General features: G+C 41.9%; 1 protein-coding gene across 1 annotated transcript; it reads left to right on the top strand.

The window, feature by feature from the left end:
- The first annotated feature begins 560 nt into the window (after positions 1–560).
- LOC128125484 (serine protease FAM111A-like) lies at positions 561–10,651 on the top strand. Its single transcript, XM_052762933.1, has 4 exons — positions 561–626; positions 4,010–4,089; positions 4,514–4,721; positions 7,314–10,651. The coding sequence occupies exons 3-4, from the start codon at positions 4,641–4,643 to the stop codon at positions 9,060–9,062; spliced, it is 1,830 nt and encodes a 609-aa protein (XP_052618893.1). The 5' UTR covers positions 561–626; positions 4,010–4,089; positions 4,514–4,640; the 3' UTR covers positions 9,063–10,651.
- Positions 10,652–18,553: the final 7,902 nt, after the last annotated feature.

Genomic DNA, 18,553 nt, shown 5'->3' with positions numbered 1-18,553 from the left:
ACAAATGGAATACATTTCTGAAAATTAAGATTAAAAAGACCCATCTGTCTTTGCCAAGGATCAGCAGCTTCTTCCTGACTGTTCAAGTACTGAAGCTGGTCCCCTGTAGGGACGTTCCCCCCTGGAAAGTCCCTGGGTCCTCCAACCGTTCTCCTCCTCCTCCTCTCTCCATTTCCTGCCCGCAGCAGCCAGGGTGCTGGCATTGCAGAACCTGCTGCCTGGGCTCTCCTGCCTTTCCCCGCCGGCGGGAAATCGCTGGACCAGCGCAGCTTCCTGAAGCCGGGCGGGAACCCTTCACCGAGTCCTGGCTCCTCTGCTTCCCGCCCAGTCCAGTCAGCATACCTAAGAGGGGATCCCTGGAGAGCAGAGCTCCACGCCCACTCTATGGCCGCCGGGCTGCTTGGACCCGGCAGCCTTTGGGTTCCAGGGCGGGACGCTCGCTCCTGAACCGCGCTCAGCGCGGCCAATGGACTGATGCAGAGCCCATTGCTGGTCAGAGAAAGGACCAATCCACAGTCTCTCCGCCCCGTGAACAATGACATATAATGATAGTCTGGTTCCTTTTTTTCAAAAAGACGCGGGATTCCAGCTGGTGAAGGGGAGGTCCTGCCCCGTGGGAAGAGCCGGTGAGTAAAAAGCTCCTTAAGATTAATTTCTGGCTCTTCGTTTTCGAGTCCTTTGATCAACCTGTCTCTTAATACGCCAATACCATTTGGTTTTTATTATTATAGCTCTTCAGTACAGCTTGAAATCAAGGATGGTACTAGTTCAGGAAGTTCTTTTATTATACGGGCTTACGGGCTTGTTTTAACTATCCTGGGTTTTTGTTTTTCCATACGAAGTTAAGTATTGTCCTTTCAAGGTCTGTAAATAATTTTGTTAAGCCATCCCTGGGAGACCCCACTCCTTTTTTTTTTAAAGGGAAAACGGAAGAGGAGTGGATCTGGAGGAGAGGGAACGTGGGAAGAGGGACCTGGAGGATTGAAGGGCTGGGAAACAGCGATTGGGAATAATAATAATAATAATAATAATAATAATAATATGTAATTTTTTCGTGTCAGAATGTTGTGTGTAGCAAATATTCACCAACACATTTCCTAAGTCTGTTTCTTTTTAGAATAAAAATACACAGAGTAAGTGACAAATATTGATTTCCTCGTCAGGCATGCCTAGCATGTACCATGAAAGCTGTCTATACACAAATAGCTGGCTACGCCGTTCACCTGACCTGTTTGTCTGCTGTTTCCATCAACATCAATGTACTAACCCAGAATGTTCTGCCAAGCACTAGACAGTAACAGTTGTCTTTATTATTCATTAGAGTAGCGTTCTCAGAGGTATAACTTGCATGCACGTTTGCTGTCAGACCCTGTGTCAATCCCTTCAGGGCATTAAGAGGGTTTTCCTCAGAAAGAGCAGACTTAATGTCGAGTGCTGGATTCAAGTGTAGCAGGTGCTGGCTGAACAAGGGAAAGGTCTGTCAACAAACTGTGATTCTTTGCAAGGTGGAGTCCAAACTCAGGCACACCAGAGCCTCGGAAGCTTCTAAGGCTGGAAAGCCCTTGGGGTCAGAGACAGAGGTGCTACCCATCTGAAGGACCCAGGGAGCCCAGGTTTGTTTCAGTGGCTACTTCTTGCCCCTGAATGCTAGAGCGGATGACATGGTGGTGTAGGGAGAGGGTTAGGTCAGCTGTGGCTCTTCACTCTGGATAGCCTTTCAGAAAGAAAGGAAAGTGGGGGAGAATGTGCATGTGACTAGGCAGAAAGAAAGAGACCTTAAGACAGGTGAAGTGAAGGAGGAAGAGAGAGGGAGAGAAGGGGGAGGAGGGGAGAAGGAGAGGAAGTGATTGGGGAACAGAGAGGGAGGATGAGAAAGGCTAGAGGAAAAAAAGAGGAGGGAAGAGAGAGAAAGGGGAAGAAGACGAGAAAGAGAAATTCCAGGGAACTGTCCAGGAGGGACCTCGTACAGGCTGTGCTGGTTTAGTGCTTTACTGAAGAAGGAAAGCAAATCTCATCCACTCATCAACTCAGTGGACTTTGTCTTCTCAAATTATCGTGTGGTTTGGTGGAGGATAACTCCAGGCTCTTCACACTTTAGTGTAACATGACCCAGCATGGATACTGGAAATTATTTGTATAGGGTAAGTATGGATTGGTTCATAATTGCTTAAGTACGTAAACTGCAAAACTCATATTCCTTTTTGCTCACCTTATTTATTTATTTCATATGGATCATAGTATGAGTCATCAACAGACCAGGAACTTCAACAATAAATTTCTACCTGCAGAGATCATATAGTCTAGTCCAGTTCCTCAAGTTATCAACCGGTTTCATTTTCTACAGCCCAAGGAGTGTTCTTGTGGTTGAGCATTGGTATTGATAGCAGCACTAGCCATAGTGTTCACTGAGCAGTCTGTCGCACGTGGCCATTGTCTGAAGACTGCCGGAATTATATATTTTTTGGTCTTCACAACAGTTGAAGATGACTCTACCACTCCTCTCAGGGTGAGGGAGAGGCAGAAGGTAGTCAGTGTGCCCAGGGTCATGCAGCTCTGTGGCAGTGTGAGCTGAGCCCAGACTCCTTGGCACTGACACTGCTGTGCATGTTTTTATGGGATGTCCTTGTCTCTTGAAGTTGCTGCTGCTTTTCACAAACAGGAAACCAGGCCCAGGCAGGCCAGTAGATTTCCATCTTCGCTCATTAGCAGTAGTTACTGGAAGAAGTCTAGGGCTCAGGCTCCAGAGTGGAGGGGTTAAGACCATGGACACAGTCTTTAGATGGCTCCCACTTGACTGGGTGCTTCAATTATACATCAGAGAGAAGAAGCAAGCCAAGGGTGGCCATCTGCAGACAACCTTTATGTTTTCTTCTGATTATTTTTTAGGTGGAAACAGTTTAAATGCATAATTAAATCAGTGTAGTGGTGCTCACTTAAATCATAGCACTAAGGAGGGTGAGGCTGAAGGATTGCCAGATTGAAGTTATCCTGGCTTCCAAAACAAGACTTGGTTTAAAGAAAAACAAAGTCAAAAAACAAAACAACAGCAAAAGCCCCAAAACTTAAAAGGTGTGGTGTGTATCTCAATTGCATTTTGATGTGACTAAATTGACAAGAAAAAGTCCTTAACTTGTAGAGACAGAAAGTGACTTAATGTTAAAATCTTACCATGTCTCTGCCATTTCATAGTTAAAAGGACACTGTAGGGTTAGAAATGTGGCCCAGTTGGTAGAGTGTTTACCCTTCATATATGAAGCCCTGGATTTGGTTCTCTATCACATACACCAGATGAAATGGCACATACCTATAATCCAGGGAGCAGAAAGATGGAGGCCGGAGGATCAGGGGTTCAAAGTCCATGGCCAGCCTGAGTTTCATGAGACTTTGTCTCAGAAGATATATAAATTGGAGAAAAAAATTATTTGCTATATGATAGGTATTTGGAAGTTCATTATATGATTCTTTCCTGCCTCCACCTCCTTTTTGTCTTTTCAGTTAGAAAATGATAATACAAATTTTCTGAAGTGTACTCACTGGAGTTTTGTGATTTTTGAATGGACGTTTAACCTCTCTAGGAAGAACTGAAGCTTTTTATGTGTAAAGTAGGAGTAATAATACCCATCTAAGCAAGCTTTGGAAGATTCTGAGAGGCAGCTTGTAGAAAGCACTTAGAACATGGCCTTGCAGGTCACTGCCAACTCCACTCATTCTTTGAGTGTGTCTTTATAAGTGAAGTTTAGGGTCTGCCACAAGCTGGGCATCGTTCTGACGATGATGTACTGAAGGACAGATGAGCTTGCTGCCCTCTGTGTGCATGTCCCTCTAGTGATAGTTGGCACTGCTGGAGGGTTCAGTGTTGCGTTTAAACTGCTCTTTCTCTTTGCAGAGACAGCAGGGGAAAATACCACTTCAAACAAAAGGCCTAAAGCAATATCAAATGCTCCTGTCATTTTGGATAAACTTTCCAGATTTCTTTTTGATACTTCTTTTCCATTTCTTTTGTTTTCAGGGCACTACTCAGTTCTCTTTCTGCCATTTCCCTGCCCTTATCATCTCTATATTAAACAAAGAGAAGATTTTAACATCACTGTAAGTAGAACATGGTTTTGAGTTTTCCAGCTGCAAACCCTTTATAGGGATATCTGCATTTGAATTCTCTGCTTACTTCAAGCTGTGGGTTTGGATACATCATCTCCCTTGTCAAAGATATCCTTTCCCCCAATCAAAATCTATGTAGAACTTGCTTTTCATGGTAGTGATGGGAATTAGCTAATACAGACTATTTCTGTTACATGTTTGGTACACGTGATGCTCTGCTTTTGTTGTTTGGATGATTATGTTTGGTGGATAAGCTTGCAAGGTTATCATCCTGGGACAAGCAAGGCCAGAGCTAAATGGGAAAGTTGGGATACATGACTCAGTTCATCTTTTAGTCTGTATGCAGATACTGCCATAACTTGAACCACTTTTTCTTTTTGCTTTATCTTTATCTTTTTTTGTTTTTGTGTTTTAGCTGCAGACTGAACCAGGGCTCACACTTGCTAGGCAAGCATCCTGCCACTAAACTAAATTCCCAACCCAACTTGAACCATTTTGAAGTTTGTGTTTCAGTTGAACCCCTGTTTCATCTCAAAGTCACCATGAGCTCTAAGAAGCGCAGATCACAGAAGATCCCGTTCAATGCAAGGAAGAATGCAAAAATCAATGACTATTTCTTTCAGGTATGTCTATTATTATTGCTTGTGGGATATACTGTAGATGTAATTCTAAACAGTCTTATTAAATAAGAAACACAGAGCCAAATAAAGAGTTAAAAGCCCAAGAGGTCAGAGCACTAGCGAATAGCCTTTAGTTTACCAGTCGCTTCCCCTGAGAGAGAGAGAGAGACCTTCTCCTCTGTGACCCGTCTTTTTATTGCCTTTCTGTTCTGCCTTCTCATTGGTTCTAAACCCAACCACATGACTTCCTTGTCACTGCCTGGTCACAGAATTCCAGGTGTCTGTGGTTGGTACTGGGATTAAAGGCGTGAGTCTCCATGCTGTCTGTGTCCTTGAACACACAGAGACTTGGCCTGCCATGTGATCGGATTAAGGGTGTGTGCTACCACTGCCAGACTTCTGCTAAATGGCTTGCTATTAGCTCTGACCCCCGGGCAACTTTATTTATTAACATACAAATAAAATCACATTTCAGCACAAACAAAATATCACCACAATGGGTCCTAGGTTACATAGGATCTACTGGCAAGAAAGATTGGGACAATGACATATTCTAGGATCTTTCTTATCCACTTTATTTATTTTGGCGAATCGCAGCAAAGATGGGGAATTTTTTTTTTTTTTTTTTTTTGGTTTTTCGAGACAGGGTTTCTCTGTGTAGCTTTGCGCCTTTTCCTGGAACTCACTCTGTAGCCCAGGCTGGCCTTGAACTCACAGAAATCCGCCTGGCTCTGCCTCCCGAGTGCTGGGATTAAAGGCATGCGCCACCACCGCCCGGCTAGGGAATTGTAATATAGGTTTTAGTTAAATAAAAGCAGTGTTTAATTAAAAAAAAGGTGTATTGTAATCATATCTGAAACATTAATTGAATAGATCAAATGTAATATGCCATAGCAATCTGTGAAACAAACAAAATTAATACTACTTAATAGTACTAAAATGTCTGAGTATGATTGGTCCCTTGAATCATAACAGCCTGTATTTGTTCAGTACTTTCCACTTTACAAAGGATTTTGTATAATTATTCTTACCATAAGCTTCATAGTCAAGTGAGGAAGGTTGGTTCCAATTTGTTTATAAAGAAAAGAGAGTCGCTTGAGCCTGTGATGAAGACTTGGGCAAGTTTACTAAGATATGACAAATGATTGTGCCTTCTGAGACTAAAATGTTCCTTTATTACATCAGGACAGTGGAGAAGTGTCAGGCATTTGATGTGCAAAGTTAAAGCCTTTTCCTTGTTTGTTTGTGTCCAGATTCTAGAAAGCAAGGCATCCAAATAGCTAGAAAATCCATGACAAGCCAATCTTTGTTTATTTCTGTCCTTCTCCATAACAGTAAGCTCGAGGAACACACATGTTCTCTTTTCCTTTCAAACATGTCAGACCAGGCATGGTGGCACAATGCTGTAATCCCAGCATTCAAAAGTCAGAGAACAAAAGATTGTGAGCCACAGTATTAAGGAGCTATGAAAATTGTGAGTCTGAAGCCAACCTGGGCTACATACTGAATTCCAGGGAAGTCTTAACTCCATAGCAAGACTCTGCCTCACAAATTATTAAATAAAGCACAAATTATCGAGCATCTGTTGCTGTTGTAGAGGAACTGGGTTTGATTTCCAGCACCAACACGGTGGTTCATAAACACTGATAACTCCAGTTCAAGTAGATCTGATGCCTTCTTCTGACCTCTGTGGGCACCAGGCATGTGTAGACGAATTTCTAAATGGTCTTATTAAGTAAAAAACACAGAGCCAAATATATGGGTGAAAGCCTTAGAGATCAGGGAAATAGGAATAGCCACCAGCCAACCTTACCTCACCAACTCTGCAGCTTCTAAATGCAAGCTACTTCCTGTCTACCTGTGCCTTTATATGCCTTGCTTTCCTGCCCTCTCATTGGCTCTTAGCCCAGCTACCTCACTTCCTTGTCACTGTCTGTCTCTATGGTTGGTATTGGGATTAAAGGCGTGTGTCACCACGCTTGGCTCTGTTCCCTAGTGTGGCTTTGAACACACAGAGATCCTGCCTGCTAAGTGATCGGGATTAAGGGCGTGTGCTGCCTGACTTTGTTTACTTAAAATGGTTGGCTTTTTCCCTCTGATCTCCAGGCAAACTTTATTTATCAAAACATAAATAAAATATCACCACAGGCATGCACATGGATCACACATATATATGTAGGCAAAACATTCATATACATACAAATAAATCTTAACAAACAAATTAATGATAAATAAACAGCTTTAAAATGTTATTGCAATACACTTTATACTTGAATAAGATAAAATGTATATTGCTGAAAATAATAAAAATTACTTGGAATACCATGTAGGGAAGCTGGTAGACCTTTGAGTGTCTGGATAACACTTGTGTCTGCCCTCTTATTTGTTAGAAAAATGCACCATGTGTAACAGGAGCTTTTCTGACTGGTTTGATAGGAAGTTGAGATTGTGTTTTGGATTCCATGATGAACTCTGGCTTAATTCTACTTTAGAAATTGGTACTGAGTTTCCCAGAGGAATTATGTGAATTGACATTAAAAATGGACACAGAACTAGAGTTTTCAGAGTTATAAGATATCCATCATTTATTTTTAGGTCCCCAAAGAAGAACAGAATGATTCCGATATTTCTCAAGCAAAAGTGGACTCCAGAAAAAGACCAAGAGGTATAACCGACACCCAGGATTGCAGAGCCAAGAAAATCCGACAAGATCAGACTCCTCCCCTAAATAAGACAATTACAGTCACCTTGGATGTGAACCGCAGGAAAAACAAAAACATGAAACATAACCACACACATGGAGAGACAAGTAGCTTATATGCAGCACTCAACACTCTTGATGCTGTCAAAGAAGAGATAAAAAGACAACAAGGCAAAGAAATGCTGGTGCGCGGCATAGAAGGAATCGAAGGGTACATAAACCTTGGCATGCCCCTCTGCTGTTTTCCAGAAGGCAGCCACGTGGCCATTACATTTTCTCAACGTAAAAGTGAGCCAGAAGAAAATAAACGGTCGTTTGAACCACAGAACCTAGCATCTACCAGTTATGTCCGATTTTACATTCATGCAATTGGGAGTAAGAGGAAAAGGATTCTGAAGTGTGGAGAACTTCACAAACAGGGCAACAAACTCTGTGTCTATGGCATCAAAGGAGAGAGCATCAAGGACACTCTGATGAAGGATGGTAGGTTTTACTCCTTTGTGGAGAGTGACCATTGGAAACTCATTAGTGACCTGGACACCGTCATAGAAAACACCCAGCCAGTTGATGAGTTAGAGGGCAAGCTCCTGCAGGTTGAGACTGAACTAACAAAGAACCCGAAGGTAGTGTCTGTCACTCACAATTCTGAGTTAGAGGACAGAAAATTTCATGAGGTAGACGAACACATTGTGGATGAGTACCCCACACTGAAAGAACAACGAGAAAAATTCAGAGCATATATCAAAGAAGAAAGCGAAAAAAGAAAGAAGAAATTTTCCTTATTCAAAATGCATAAAGAAAACTTTGGGAAACTGACAAAAAATTCTACTTCTGTTAAACTGCTCAAACATCTTTCACATGTCAGTGACTCAGTTGGGTACCTGCGGTGGAACAATAATGGAAATGAAGGCAGTGCCACGTGCTTTGTTTTTAAAGGATTGTATATTATCACTTGTCGGCATGTGATAACTGGCATTGTGGGGGAAGGCATAGATCCAAGTCAGTGGGCAAGCATAATTAGTCAGTGTGTAAAGGTGACCTTTGATTATGAAGAATTCCCACCAAGAGAAGACAGTGCTTTTAATGTTAAACCTTGGTTTGAGATATCTAATAAAACCCTTGACTATGCTGTCCTGGAACTCAAGGAAAATGGAGGACGCGTACCTGCCGGACTATATAATGGAATAGGACCTGCGCCACTTAATGGGTTGATTTATATCATTGGCCATCCAGATGGAGAAAAGAAGTCTACTGATGCTTGTACAGTGGTCCCTAAAGATAATCGAGGAAGAAAATGTGAGGAAAATGTTCGAGAAAGAGAGGCAGCAGGCTGCCGTTTCTCTATGCCTTTTGTCCTTATGTTCACCCAAAGAAGTTTCCAGGAAATGCTTCACAGCTCTCATGTGGTTACCTATGACACCACATTTTTTGGCGGGTCTTCTGGATCCCCAGTGTTTGATTCTTATGGTTCATTGGTGGCCATGCATGCTGCTGGCTTCACTTGTAAGTACCAAAGTGGAGTTTCCAATATCATTGAGTTTGGTTCTTCTATGGAATCCATTCTTGATGATATTAAGCAAAATGAACATTGGTATAATATAATTTTTGGAAATTGTCAGGATGAAGAAATGTGGAGCCAATAGTCCTAAGGACTGGAGAGGATTTCATCTGTTTTCCAACTTTAAGGGAACTGCCCATGATGTTGTTATTCTGCAGACAATAATGTTTTATGAACTTTAAAAATGATTGATTTAACAACAACAACAACAAAAAATGAATGTTCTAGATTACTTCCTGTGTACTAGGCATTTCTTTTCAAAGTTCACGAACATCAGCAACAACAACAACAACACACAAACATTTGAGTTGACTGTTTAACATGAAAAAGAAGATGAAGTATGACTCAGGTCTCAGGAGACTTAGTGTCAGGAGATGCAAAGATCTGAAAAAGTACAGATCATGGAACTGGACTTGTGGACCAAAGAGAGTGAGGGAAAAGGAGCCTTTGGTTCTCCTGGCAAGTTGAACCTATTTCAAAGGCACGGCTTTATTTGGTTCTACCTGTACCTTCCTTCTCTGCCGACCAGAGCTCAGCCAGGTCACTGAGTCACAGGTTTTTCAGCCCTGAGAGGTCCCTGAAATCACTTGCCTTTCTTCCGCTCTGGCTTTCTGGCTTAAGACTTGAGTCTGGAATGAACCCGCAAGGAATGGTGTGGAAGTCATTGAGCAGGCAAGGGAACTGGTCTCTGCCATACAATGTGGCCACCTGGGAGTTCCTGGACTTGAGTTATGGAGAGCAAACCCTGGAAGAGATGGTTTCTACGTCACGGGATTCACCATGGAATAGGCCAGGAGGATGCTGCATAGCCTAGAACAGTTCTCAGCAGTGACACTCAAGTCCCACTCCTTGGAAGAGAAAGGAAGGCGTGGTCAGGAAGCATGGTGACACACACCTTTAATCCCAGGAAGTGATGGCAGGAAGCAGAAAGGTATATAAGGCGTGAGGACCAGGAACTAGAGCTGGTTAAGCTTTTAGGCTTTCAGCAGCAGTTCAGCTGAGATCCATTCAGGTGAGGACTCAGAGGCTTCCAGTTTGAGGAAAGAGGATCAGCTGAGAAGTTGTCAAGGTGAGGTAGCTGTGGCCTGTTCTGTTTCTCTGATCTTGCAGCATTCACCCCAATATCTGGCTCCTGGGTTTGTTTTTATTAATAAGACCTTTTAAGATTCGTGCTACATCTGGCGCCCAACTTGTCCGGTACTAATTCTTGAAAAAGCTACTTGCCTGTGGCCTTGCTGGCCCCAGCTCAGACCCAAGCTACACGTTCCTGGTTGTGGTGGTGCACACTGGTAGGATTTGCTGAAGGAAGCAGAGGCAGGAGGATCCCGAGTTTGAGGCCAGCCTTGGAGGCTTGCTAAGGAGAAACTGCGGGCAGGGCCAAGCCACAAATGGTGGCAGTGGGACCATGGAGGCAGCAGCTGCTGCTCCAAGTTGCTGGCTCCTTCTCTTCATGTTGGTGATCGCGGTGATGCTGCTGCCTGGGATGAAGGGTTTACTGCTGCTTGTTCAGAGAACAGTTGCCAGGACCATCGTGTTACAAGAAAGCATCGGCAAAGGTCAGTTTGGAAAAGTTTGGCAAGGCAAGTGGTGGGAGTAATTGCTGTGAAGATATTTTCTTCTAGGGAAGAACGTTCATGGTTCCCAAAAACAGATATTTATCAGACTGTGATTGCTCCAAACCACAGAGGAGGCAAAAAAAAAAAAAAAAAAAAAAAAAAAAAAGAAAAGAAAAGAAAAGGAAAGAAAAGAAAAAGAAAGAAAGAAAGAAAAAAGACAGAAGAAAAAAATTCTGTAGGGAACCATGACCACACCTAACAGCAACTTTGAAATCTTCAAAAGGATGATAGGATTCCACAATGAGGATTCCATATGGACTATGGTAAAGTCATTAAGCTGATTAACACCAATGAAAGATCGACTTTGGACTATAAACTGCTCATGACAATTTTGAGATGGCTAGCTGAGATGATCCAGATTCATAGACTACTTGAGCAAAGACTTGAGACAAGCCTTTAACTTTCCCATTATGCAGATACTGGACAAATATACAACTAACTCTCTCAGGACTTGATAATTAACCCAAAAATTTTCTTTTCAGGATTCCCTAAAGATGTCTTCACAAGGTATTAATTGTTAATGGTCAGGAAAAAAGCTAAACAAAGAGATTAGATTCAGGGTTTTTGTTTTAAAAAGAAAAAGAAAAGAAAAAAAGAATATAGATATGAGGTAGATCATTGAATCTACTCTAAAAAAAGATATAGAAATAGTAGGATAAAAGCATAGATTATTGAATGTACTCTAAAAAGAAAAAAGGGAAGGTATAGAAATGATAAAAGACTTTTGAATCTACTCAGAAAAGAAAAAAGAGAGCATATGGATATAAGATAAAAGGTAGATCATTGAATCGCCTTTTAAAAAGGAACTACTTGTTTTAAATAGGATAAGAAATGAAATTTTATTGTCTGAATTTGTCAAATGTTAATGGACTGGACATTGTTAACATAATTCTTGACTGCATATATTGTATATACTTTTTCTTATATTAGTTATAACTTTTTATTTTAGACAGAAAGGGGAAATGTGGTGATATATGTGCCCCCAATATATTGTGCACCCTAACAAACTTATCTGGGGTCAGAGAACAGAACAGCCACTAGATAGACATAGAGGCCAGAAAATGGTGGCACACATACCTTTAATCCTAGCATTCAGGAGGCAGAAATCCACTTGATCTCTGTGAGTTCAAAGCCACACTGGAAACAGCAAGGAATCGTGACATATGCCTTTAATCCTAAGAAGTGATCCTTTAATCCCAGGAAGTGATGGCAGGAAGCAGGAAGGTATATAAGGCGTGAGGACCAGGAACTAGAGCTGGTTAAGCTTTTAGGCTTTCGGCAGCAGTTCAGCTGAGATCCATTCAGGTGAGGACTCAGAGGCTTCCAGTTTGAGGAAACAGGATCTGCTGAGAAGTTGGCGAGGTGAAGTTAGCTGTGGCTGGTTCTGTTTCTCTGATCTTGCAGCATTTATCCCAATATCTGGCTCCTGGGTTTGTTTTTATTAATAAGACCTTTTAAGATTTGTGCTACAAGGAAACAATCTCATAACCATCAAAATCAGGGAGAACTTATCTACTGAAGACAGCCAGAGGTCTTAGATTATCTGAGGGAAGGGGGAGGAGTGGGTGAGATGGTGTGGAAGGATTGATAAGAGACCAGATTCCACAGTTCCCCTTATTTTCCAGACATCTAGTGCTATTGTGTAATGTTTTGTTTCCGCTGCTCTGTCTAGCTTTCCCAAAGGAAATACAGAGGGACCAAAATTTAAAAAGTGTAGTATCTTTGGTGAGTTATGAAATTCTAGACGGAACAAGAGTAAAGATTATTTGTATGTCATTCTCATTGGTTTGTTCCAAATACACATTATCAATGTTATAAAGTCATAAAGGTGGTTTCCACAGATGTTTGTCTTCAGTTATGCATTCCTTAACTCTTAACAGCTAAAAAGATCCTCATTATTTTCAGGTTGTGTGTGTGTTTGTGTGTGTGTGTGTGGCGGGGGGAGTCACTGCAAGTATCACCACGGACAGGGAAAGGAACCTCAAAGAATTTAGAATGAAAACTTGGTACAGTTGGATTTGGTCAGTCAGATGGGATCAAAACTTCTAGAGAGTCCGATGCCATGGTTTAATTTTCTTACACATTTAAACAGAATTTTGGGGAAAAAGTTTCCATGTGACATGTTCTTATAACAAAGTTTCAGAGATGGCTACAAAGAAATTCCCTTACAAAATGTTCCATTTATAGTTTATTTTATAGTATCTGAGACCTTTATCATAAAAATAGGTTCTGTTGACTGGGAAAGAGTGCTCAGGGCTAGGACCTGGAAAGGAAGAATATTTAGTAAGCTCAAGGATGTATTCTATTGATGGAGGTTGTAGAGTGCATGGTGCCTCTTTTATAAGGATAAGTTCTATTCATGGAGAGATAAAGTCAATGATTAGTTCCTAAATGATTCTCAGGATTTGGTAGAAATTCAGGTGGAGGCTGGCTTCTGATAGAATAGCAAAGGATCATTAGGTTGTCTGGCCACTTTCACTGGAGCATTCCAGGTGACCAGGCCTCATTCATTTCATTGAAGAAAATAGAGCTGCGTGATTGACAATCTTGATTTCTTCAATGCTTACTCCAAGCTGTGCTTCCTACAAGATCCCATATTCTCTCCCTAAATTTAGTTGGGAAACCTTTCAAATCATGTCCTTGTAATGCTTTCTGTCATTTGCACATAGGATTGAGTGAGTTGCCTGCTACACTCATTTCCATATGAGATGAAACAAGGCCATGCTCTAACTTCTCAGCTCTCAACCTATGAATCTTTTTTAGATTTATTTATTTTATGTGTATGGGTGTTTTGTCTTTATGTATACCTTCACATGAGGTATGTGCCTGGTGCCTGAGGAAACCAGAAAAAAGGTAATCACATCCTCTGGAATTGGAGTTATATTTGGAGGGTTGTGAGCTGTCATGGGGGTGCTGAAAATGGAATCCCTGGTCCTCTGGAAGAAATGCTCATAACCCTGGAACCAACTCCCCAGCCCATCAACTTGTAATCTATAAACAACTGTCCTTTCCATTACATGCTCAGCACTGAGAGGATTCCCTGGGATCTGGAAGCAAATTCTGTCAACCAAGAAATGAATACAGTGGGGGAAGGAAGGAGATTAAAAGTCCCCACTGATTCACATGTTAGTAAGTCTGACTACAGGAGGTAAGGGTGAAGCTAGTGACCCACCTAGTTCTTCACTGTTACTCAAGTTATTCTCTGGAGAGGAGGAGGGAAGGATGGGCTGTGACCATGGGTGAGCAAGCCCCGTGGCTCTGCAGTAAAGGGATGCAGTTACGGCTACTGAATACATGAATTACTAATGTGGAAATAAATCGTGTCAGCGGTTAAAAAAAAAATATGTGGTGCACAGCTCTGGGTGAACCAAAACGTTAGAAATCCATTCCCTTAAAACCAAACCAGTTATTCAAAACCGAAGATAAAATCACATAGGTGGTCTCTTTTTCTAACTCTGAACCCACTCTTCCTCCATCTCATCTTCAGCTGCTTTTGGGGAAAAAAAAAAAAACAAAAACGTAAGACAGACATAACCTCTTTCTATCCCAAAGGGGTTCTGGAGGCCATGCATAATTGTATATCCATGTTTGGGGGAATTCAGAGAGGGGCTCAACGTTATTGCTTTAATTCATTCAACTAAACCACAATACCCTTCCCTTTCCAATGAAGAGAAAAAAAGTGCTGATGTGGTCATGTCGGCTCAGTCTGACAGAAAGAGTGGGGGCAGTATGAGGGGCGGGGAAGACACCCAGACCGGTAGCGATGATAGTTGAGTGGAGAGAAACGGATGCTGGTGTGAAAAAGTGCTGATAATCAAGTTTCCTCTCTCCGACTCCCCGCTGTCCTCCTCTAGCTATCCCTCACCAGCGTCTCCGATTCCCTTGGGCTGCTGAGCAGGAGTATATGGGATAAGCCTCTGATTTTCATTGCGGTTCTGTTAGTGGGAGGGAAGCAGTAAGAGTCAACGGATGGAGCTTAGGTGGGATTTTCGATGGGGAAGGAAAAGAAAGGGAATCCGAAATAGGCTGCTTTGGGTGGATTCAAATGGGTGGTGATGGGTGCTTCAGTGCAGGAGGGAACCTTGTTTGACCTCTGCTCCACCTGGACGTGTAGATTGTCCTCTGGCTCTGTGTGTAGGCTAGCAAAAGGAGTCTGTAAAGGAGGGTGGGAAAGCCCAGCTGTGGTGAGACCTAGCCTGCAAGTCTGCTTCGAGGCCATCTCCTAGCACAACATCGCCCCCTTTCGGACGCAGCCGGGAACTACATTCCTTCCAAACAGGAAGCCTGTTGGAAAGAATGGTCAGTTTTGCCTGTGGACACTGGACAGCTGGACACAAGGAGGCTTTCTTCACTTGGCATACTCTTTTGGGGATGACTCAAGTGATATTAAGTAGCAAAGAAAGTATCTAAAAAGCCCTGAAATTTAAATTTAAATAGTTTAAGAGTTTAGCCTGTATGGTCTTAGTGTTACTGATTTTACAAAAAAATAAAAAACAAAAACAAAAAATCATGAGAGCTAGCTGCCTTGTTGAAGGCAATTTTTCTCTTTATCACTCCAGTTTCACTAACAGAATATAGGCCCTGGCACACATGCATTTCATATGGAAAGGGATCAAATCCATGGATAATCAGGAGATATGAATACCAGTGGTATACCAGGACCTTTATCCAGAGGTGATAGAGGGAGACTATCAAATCTTCCATACCTCACCAGGAAGAAGGATGCGTGCCACCTGGTAGATTTTGGGTCATGGAGGGAGGAAGGGATGTGATTGCCATTCAAGTGATGTATGTGAACCTTTCCCATTACTCTTTTGACTATATTTGATAGCGCATTGACAGTTGCATCCACTTCCACTTCAGGACAGCATGACAGGGTGTCAGACAGCCGAGAAAGGGAGATTTTGGCCATGACACCATGGAAGACGCCAGTCCTGGGGGAAGTGCTCCTTAAGGGTGAGGGGAATGGAGTGGAGAGCAGCAGAGAGGTGCAATGGAATAAAAACGTTTGATCATATCACTCGGTATAGAAAAGCATTTGGAAAAGTTAAACACTAGTTCACAAGCACTCTCAGCAAACTAGTAATAGGGGTTAATTTCTCAGGCTGATAAAGAACTTTAAAAATCCTGCGTCTATGATGATAATTAATGGTAGGAAACCTAAATGCATTCCTGCTGAGATCCAACACAAGACAGTGATGTTTACTGTCACCACTCCAATTTAATGTCATACTAGAAGTCCTAGCTGGTGTAATACGAGAAAAAGAAACAAATAACACATGGATTAAAAAGTAAGAGAAAGTCTCTGCAGAATACATGGCTGTCTAGGTAGCTTATTGAAAAGTCCCAAATAATGAACAAAAGTCACAAAACGTCCCTGGGACTAACGAATAAATGATTTAGTTCATTCTTGCTGATATAACAAAGTACATTAGGCTAGGGTCCTTTTACATTTTTCCTTCTTTGTTTTTATTTGTATGGGTTATTTTACCTGCATGTATGTCTGTGCATCATGTGTTTGCCCTGGGCCATGAAGCCAGGAGGGAGTTATTCGATGCCCTGGGACTGGAGTTACAATTGTGAGTAGCCTCGTGGATTCTGGGAATTGAACCTGGGTCCTCTAAAGGGCAGCCACCTCTCCTTCCCTGGTGTGTGTTATTTTCAAATAGCAATGTTGTTACTTATAGCTGTGGAGACTAGGAAGTTCAAGATCTAAGGACTGATTTTGTCTCTGGTGAATCCTCACTGCTTCCAAGATGGTGGTTCCTTTGGTTCCATCCTGGGATGGCAGAATATGGAAGGACAAAAGGGTCAGACCTTTTGGGGAGCACTAGTGTCACCCTTGACAGCTCAGTCTCTTAATAGTATTACCTTGAGTCTTAGGTACCGACATGTGAGTTCTGGAAAGATGTATAAATCTAGCCCATAGTGGAAATTAGAGTGATTGTAGAGTTAACACGTAATAAAAATAGTTTATTTCTTATTTACCAGCAGTAAATAATGGGAATTTGGTTTTTAAAACAATGTTATTTACTCTAAATTAGTCCTATTTATAATAACCCAATATGGATCATCAATACAGTTTGTGAATCATCAGTGTACATCATGGATAGGTGGGTGAACGTATAGATCAATGGGATGGAATAGAGAAACTGGATATAGGAATAGGTTCACAGGAATATGTCCAGTTGACTTTGACAAAGAAATTTGACCAAAGAAATTCAGAGGAAACTTTTCAATAAACCACACTGGAGCAATAAGTTCTCCAAGCCATGACAGAAGGAGAAGGAAGGGAGGGGGTTATTTTTCATTTAATTAATTTAAAATATATTATAGATCTACATTATAAATTGTAAAATCAAAAACCTTATGAAAACAAAGGGAAAGGTATCAGGTCTGAGAGACAGGCAAACAATTCTTACATTTAATATGGAAAATGGAAGCCAGAAAGTTGTGAAAAACCCTATGAAGAATGAAAAGAAGCTACAGCTTGTCTGAAGATATATTCAAGCCATGTATCCAAAGATTTTTATTGATAATATTTTTAAAGTTCTCAAACTTTAATTTTTAAAGTAGCCAAATACACGAGCAAACATTTCCCAAAGAAGATACAGAGATGGAAGTAGTCACTTAGGGAAATGTTAAATATCACCGTCATCAACACATGATATGTGCATACACACACGTGAAAAGCACAAGAAATTATCACTACACCCCTATTGGGAACACTAAAATGAAGTGTATTGGCAACAGTGTTCATGAGACGGCTCAGTGGCTCATAGAGCTTGACACACAAGCCAGATGACCTCAGTTCCACGCCAGGAGCCACGTGATGGAAAAAGAGAACTGGCTTTACAAACTTGTGCACTCACCTCTACAACACCATAATGTGTGCCTCCTCACAATGACAACAACAACAACAATAATAATAGTAGTAATAACAGTAATAATAATACAATATATAAAATACTAGGTTTTACTCATGAAGAGGTAGAGACTAGATGTTGAGTTTCGTTACTAAGTGAAAGGGAGAAAGGACGCAAGCACACTGGAAAACCAGCCCCAAATCAATGGCTAGGTCCCAGGTCCTAGGATAGAAGCTGCCATTGTTATTTCCTAAACAGTCTTGTGGTCAAAATTGTTTCTGAATATTTATATGTATGCCCCTAGACCTATGTAGAAGCTTTTTTTTAAAGTGGGTATTAATCAATGCAGAGACACATACTTGGTCAATGTGTTGAGAATAAAACAGAATTCTTAGTCCTAAATGGGACATCTTTATCAACACCCCTATCAAGTTCTGGAGAGTAACCCTGAGTTGTGAGAATAGCTATAATGTTTTGCGGGTTCTGTGGTACAGCTCTAAAAGAGGTAACCCATACCTGGCGCTAAGCTTTTTATTTGATAGTCAATAGTGTCTGGGGTAGCTCCTATTAAACCCCTTTTATAAATGTGCGTATCCGGATGGATACAGATATTAGGGTCTACTTATTTCTTTCATATTCACTTTTCAAGCAGCCAATGCAACACATCAGCCTTCTCTGATTTTTACATAGACAGTAGAAAGTTTATGCCATAAACGCATGCATCCCTCGGCATTGGCTCTCAATGATCAGTGTGCGGCTTTTGACATGCACGTGTGGACTCTGACCAGCAGGGGGCAAAGAAGCTCTAGGGCGTTAGTGCTAGGGGCCAGGGGGCGTGGCTTTTGCATCCTTGACTGACAGCTAAGGAAGGATGCAGGCGAGGATGAGGTAATAGCCGGCATAAAGAGGAGGGAGGGCTTGAGGCTGTGCGTGCGTGTATGTGCGAGTGTGGGTGTACCAGTGCGTGAGCGAGCAGGAGTGAGACGGGAGCCTCGAAGCTTCCGCCTCGGATTCAGTCGGCGCACTACGCCGAAAACAGACGGACGGATGGACGGACAAGTTAGAGTCTGCAAAATTGGGGCACTACGTTGAAA

The sequence above is a fragment of the Peromyscus californicus genome, unplaced genomic scaffold (genome assembly GCF_007827085.1).
Source record: "Peromyscus californicus insignis strain IS unplaced genomic scaffold, ASM782708v3 Scaffold_4__1_contigs__length_199733344, whole genome shotgun sequence".
NCBI lineage: Eukaryota > Metazoa > Chordata > Mammalia > Rodentia > Cricetidae > Peromyscus > Peromyscus californicus.
Note: the sequence above shows the minus strand (reverse complement) of the source record. Positions and strands in the feature narration are given on the sequence as shown.

Excerpts from the sequence above, each read along its gene's own strand:
- LOC128125484 (XM_052762933.1), top strand. The coding sequence starts at position 4,641 with ATGAGCTCTAAGAAGCGCAGATCACAGAAGATCCCGTTCAATGCAAGG. Across the intron at positions 4,722-7,313 it reads TCAATGACTATTTCTTTCAG|GTCCCCAAAGAAGAACAGAA; the intron begins GTATGTCTATTA and ends ATTTATTTTTAG.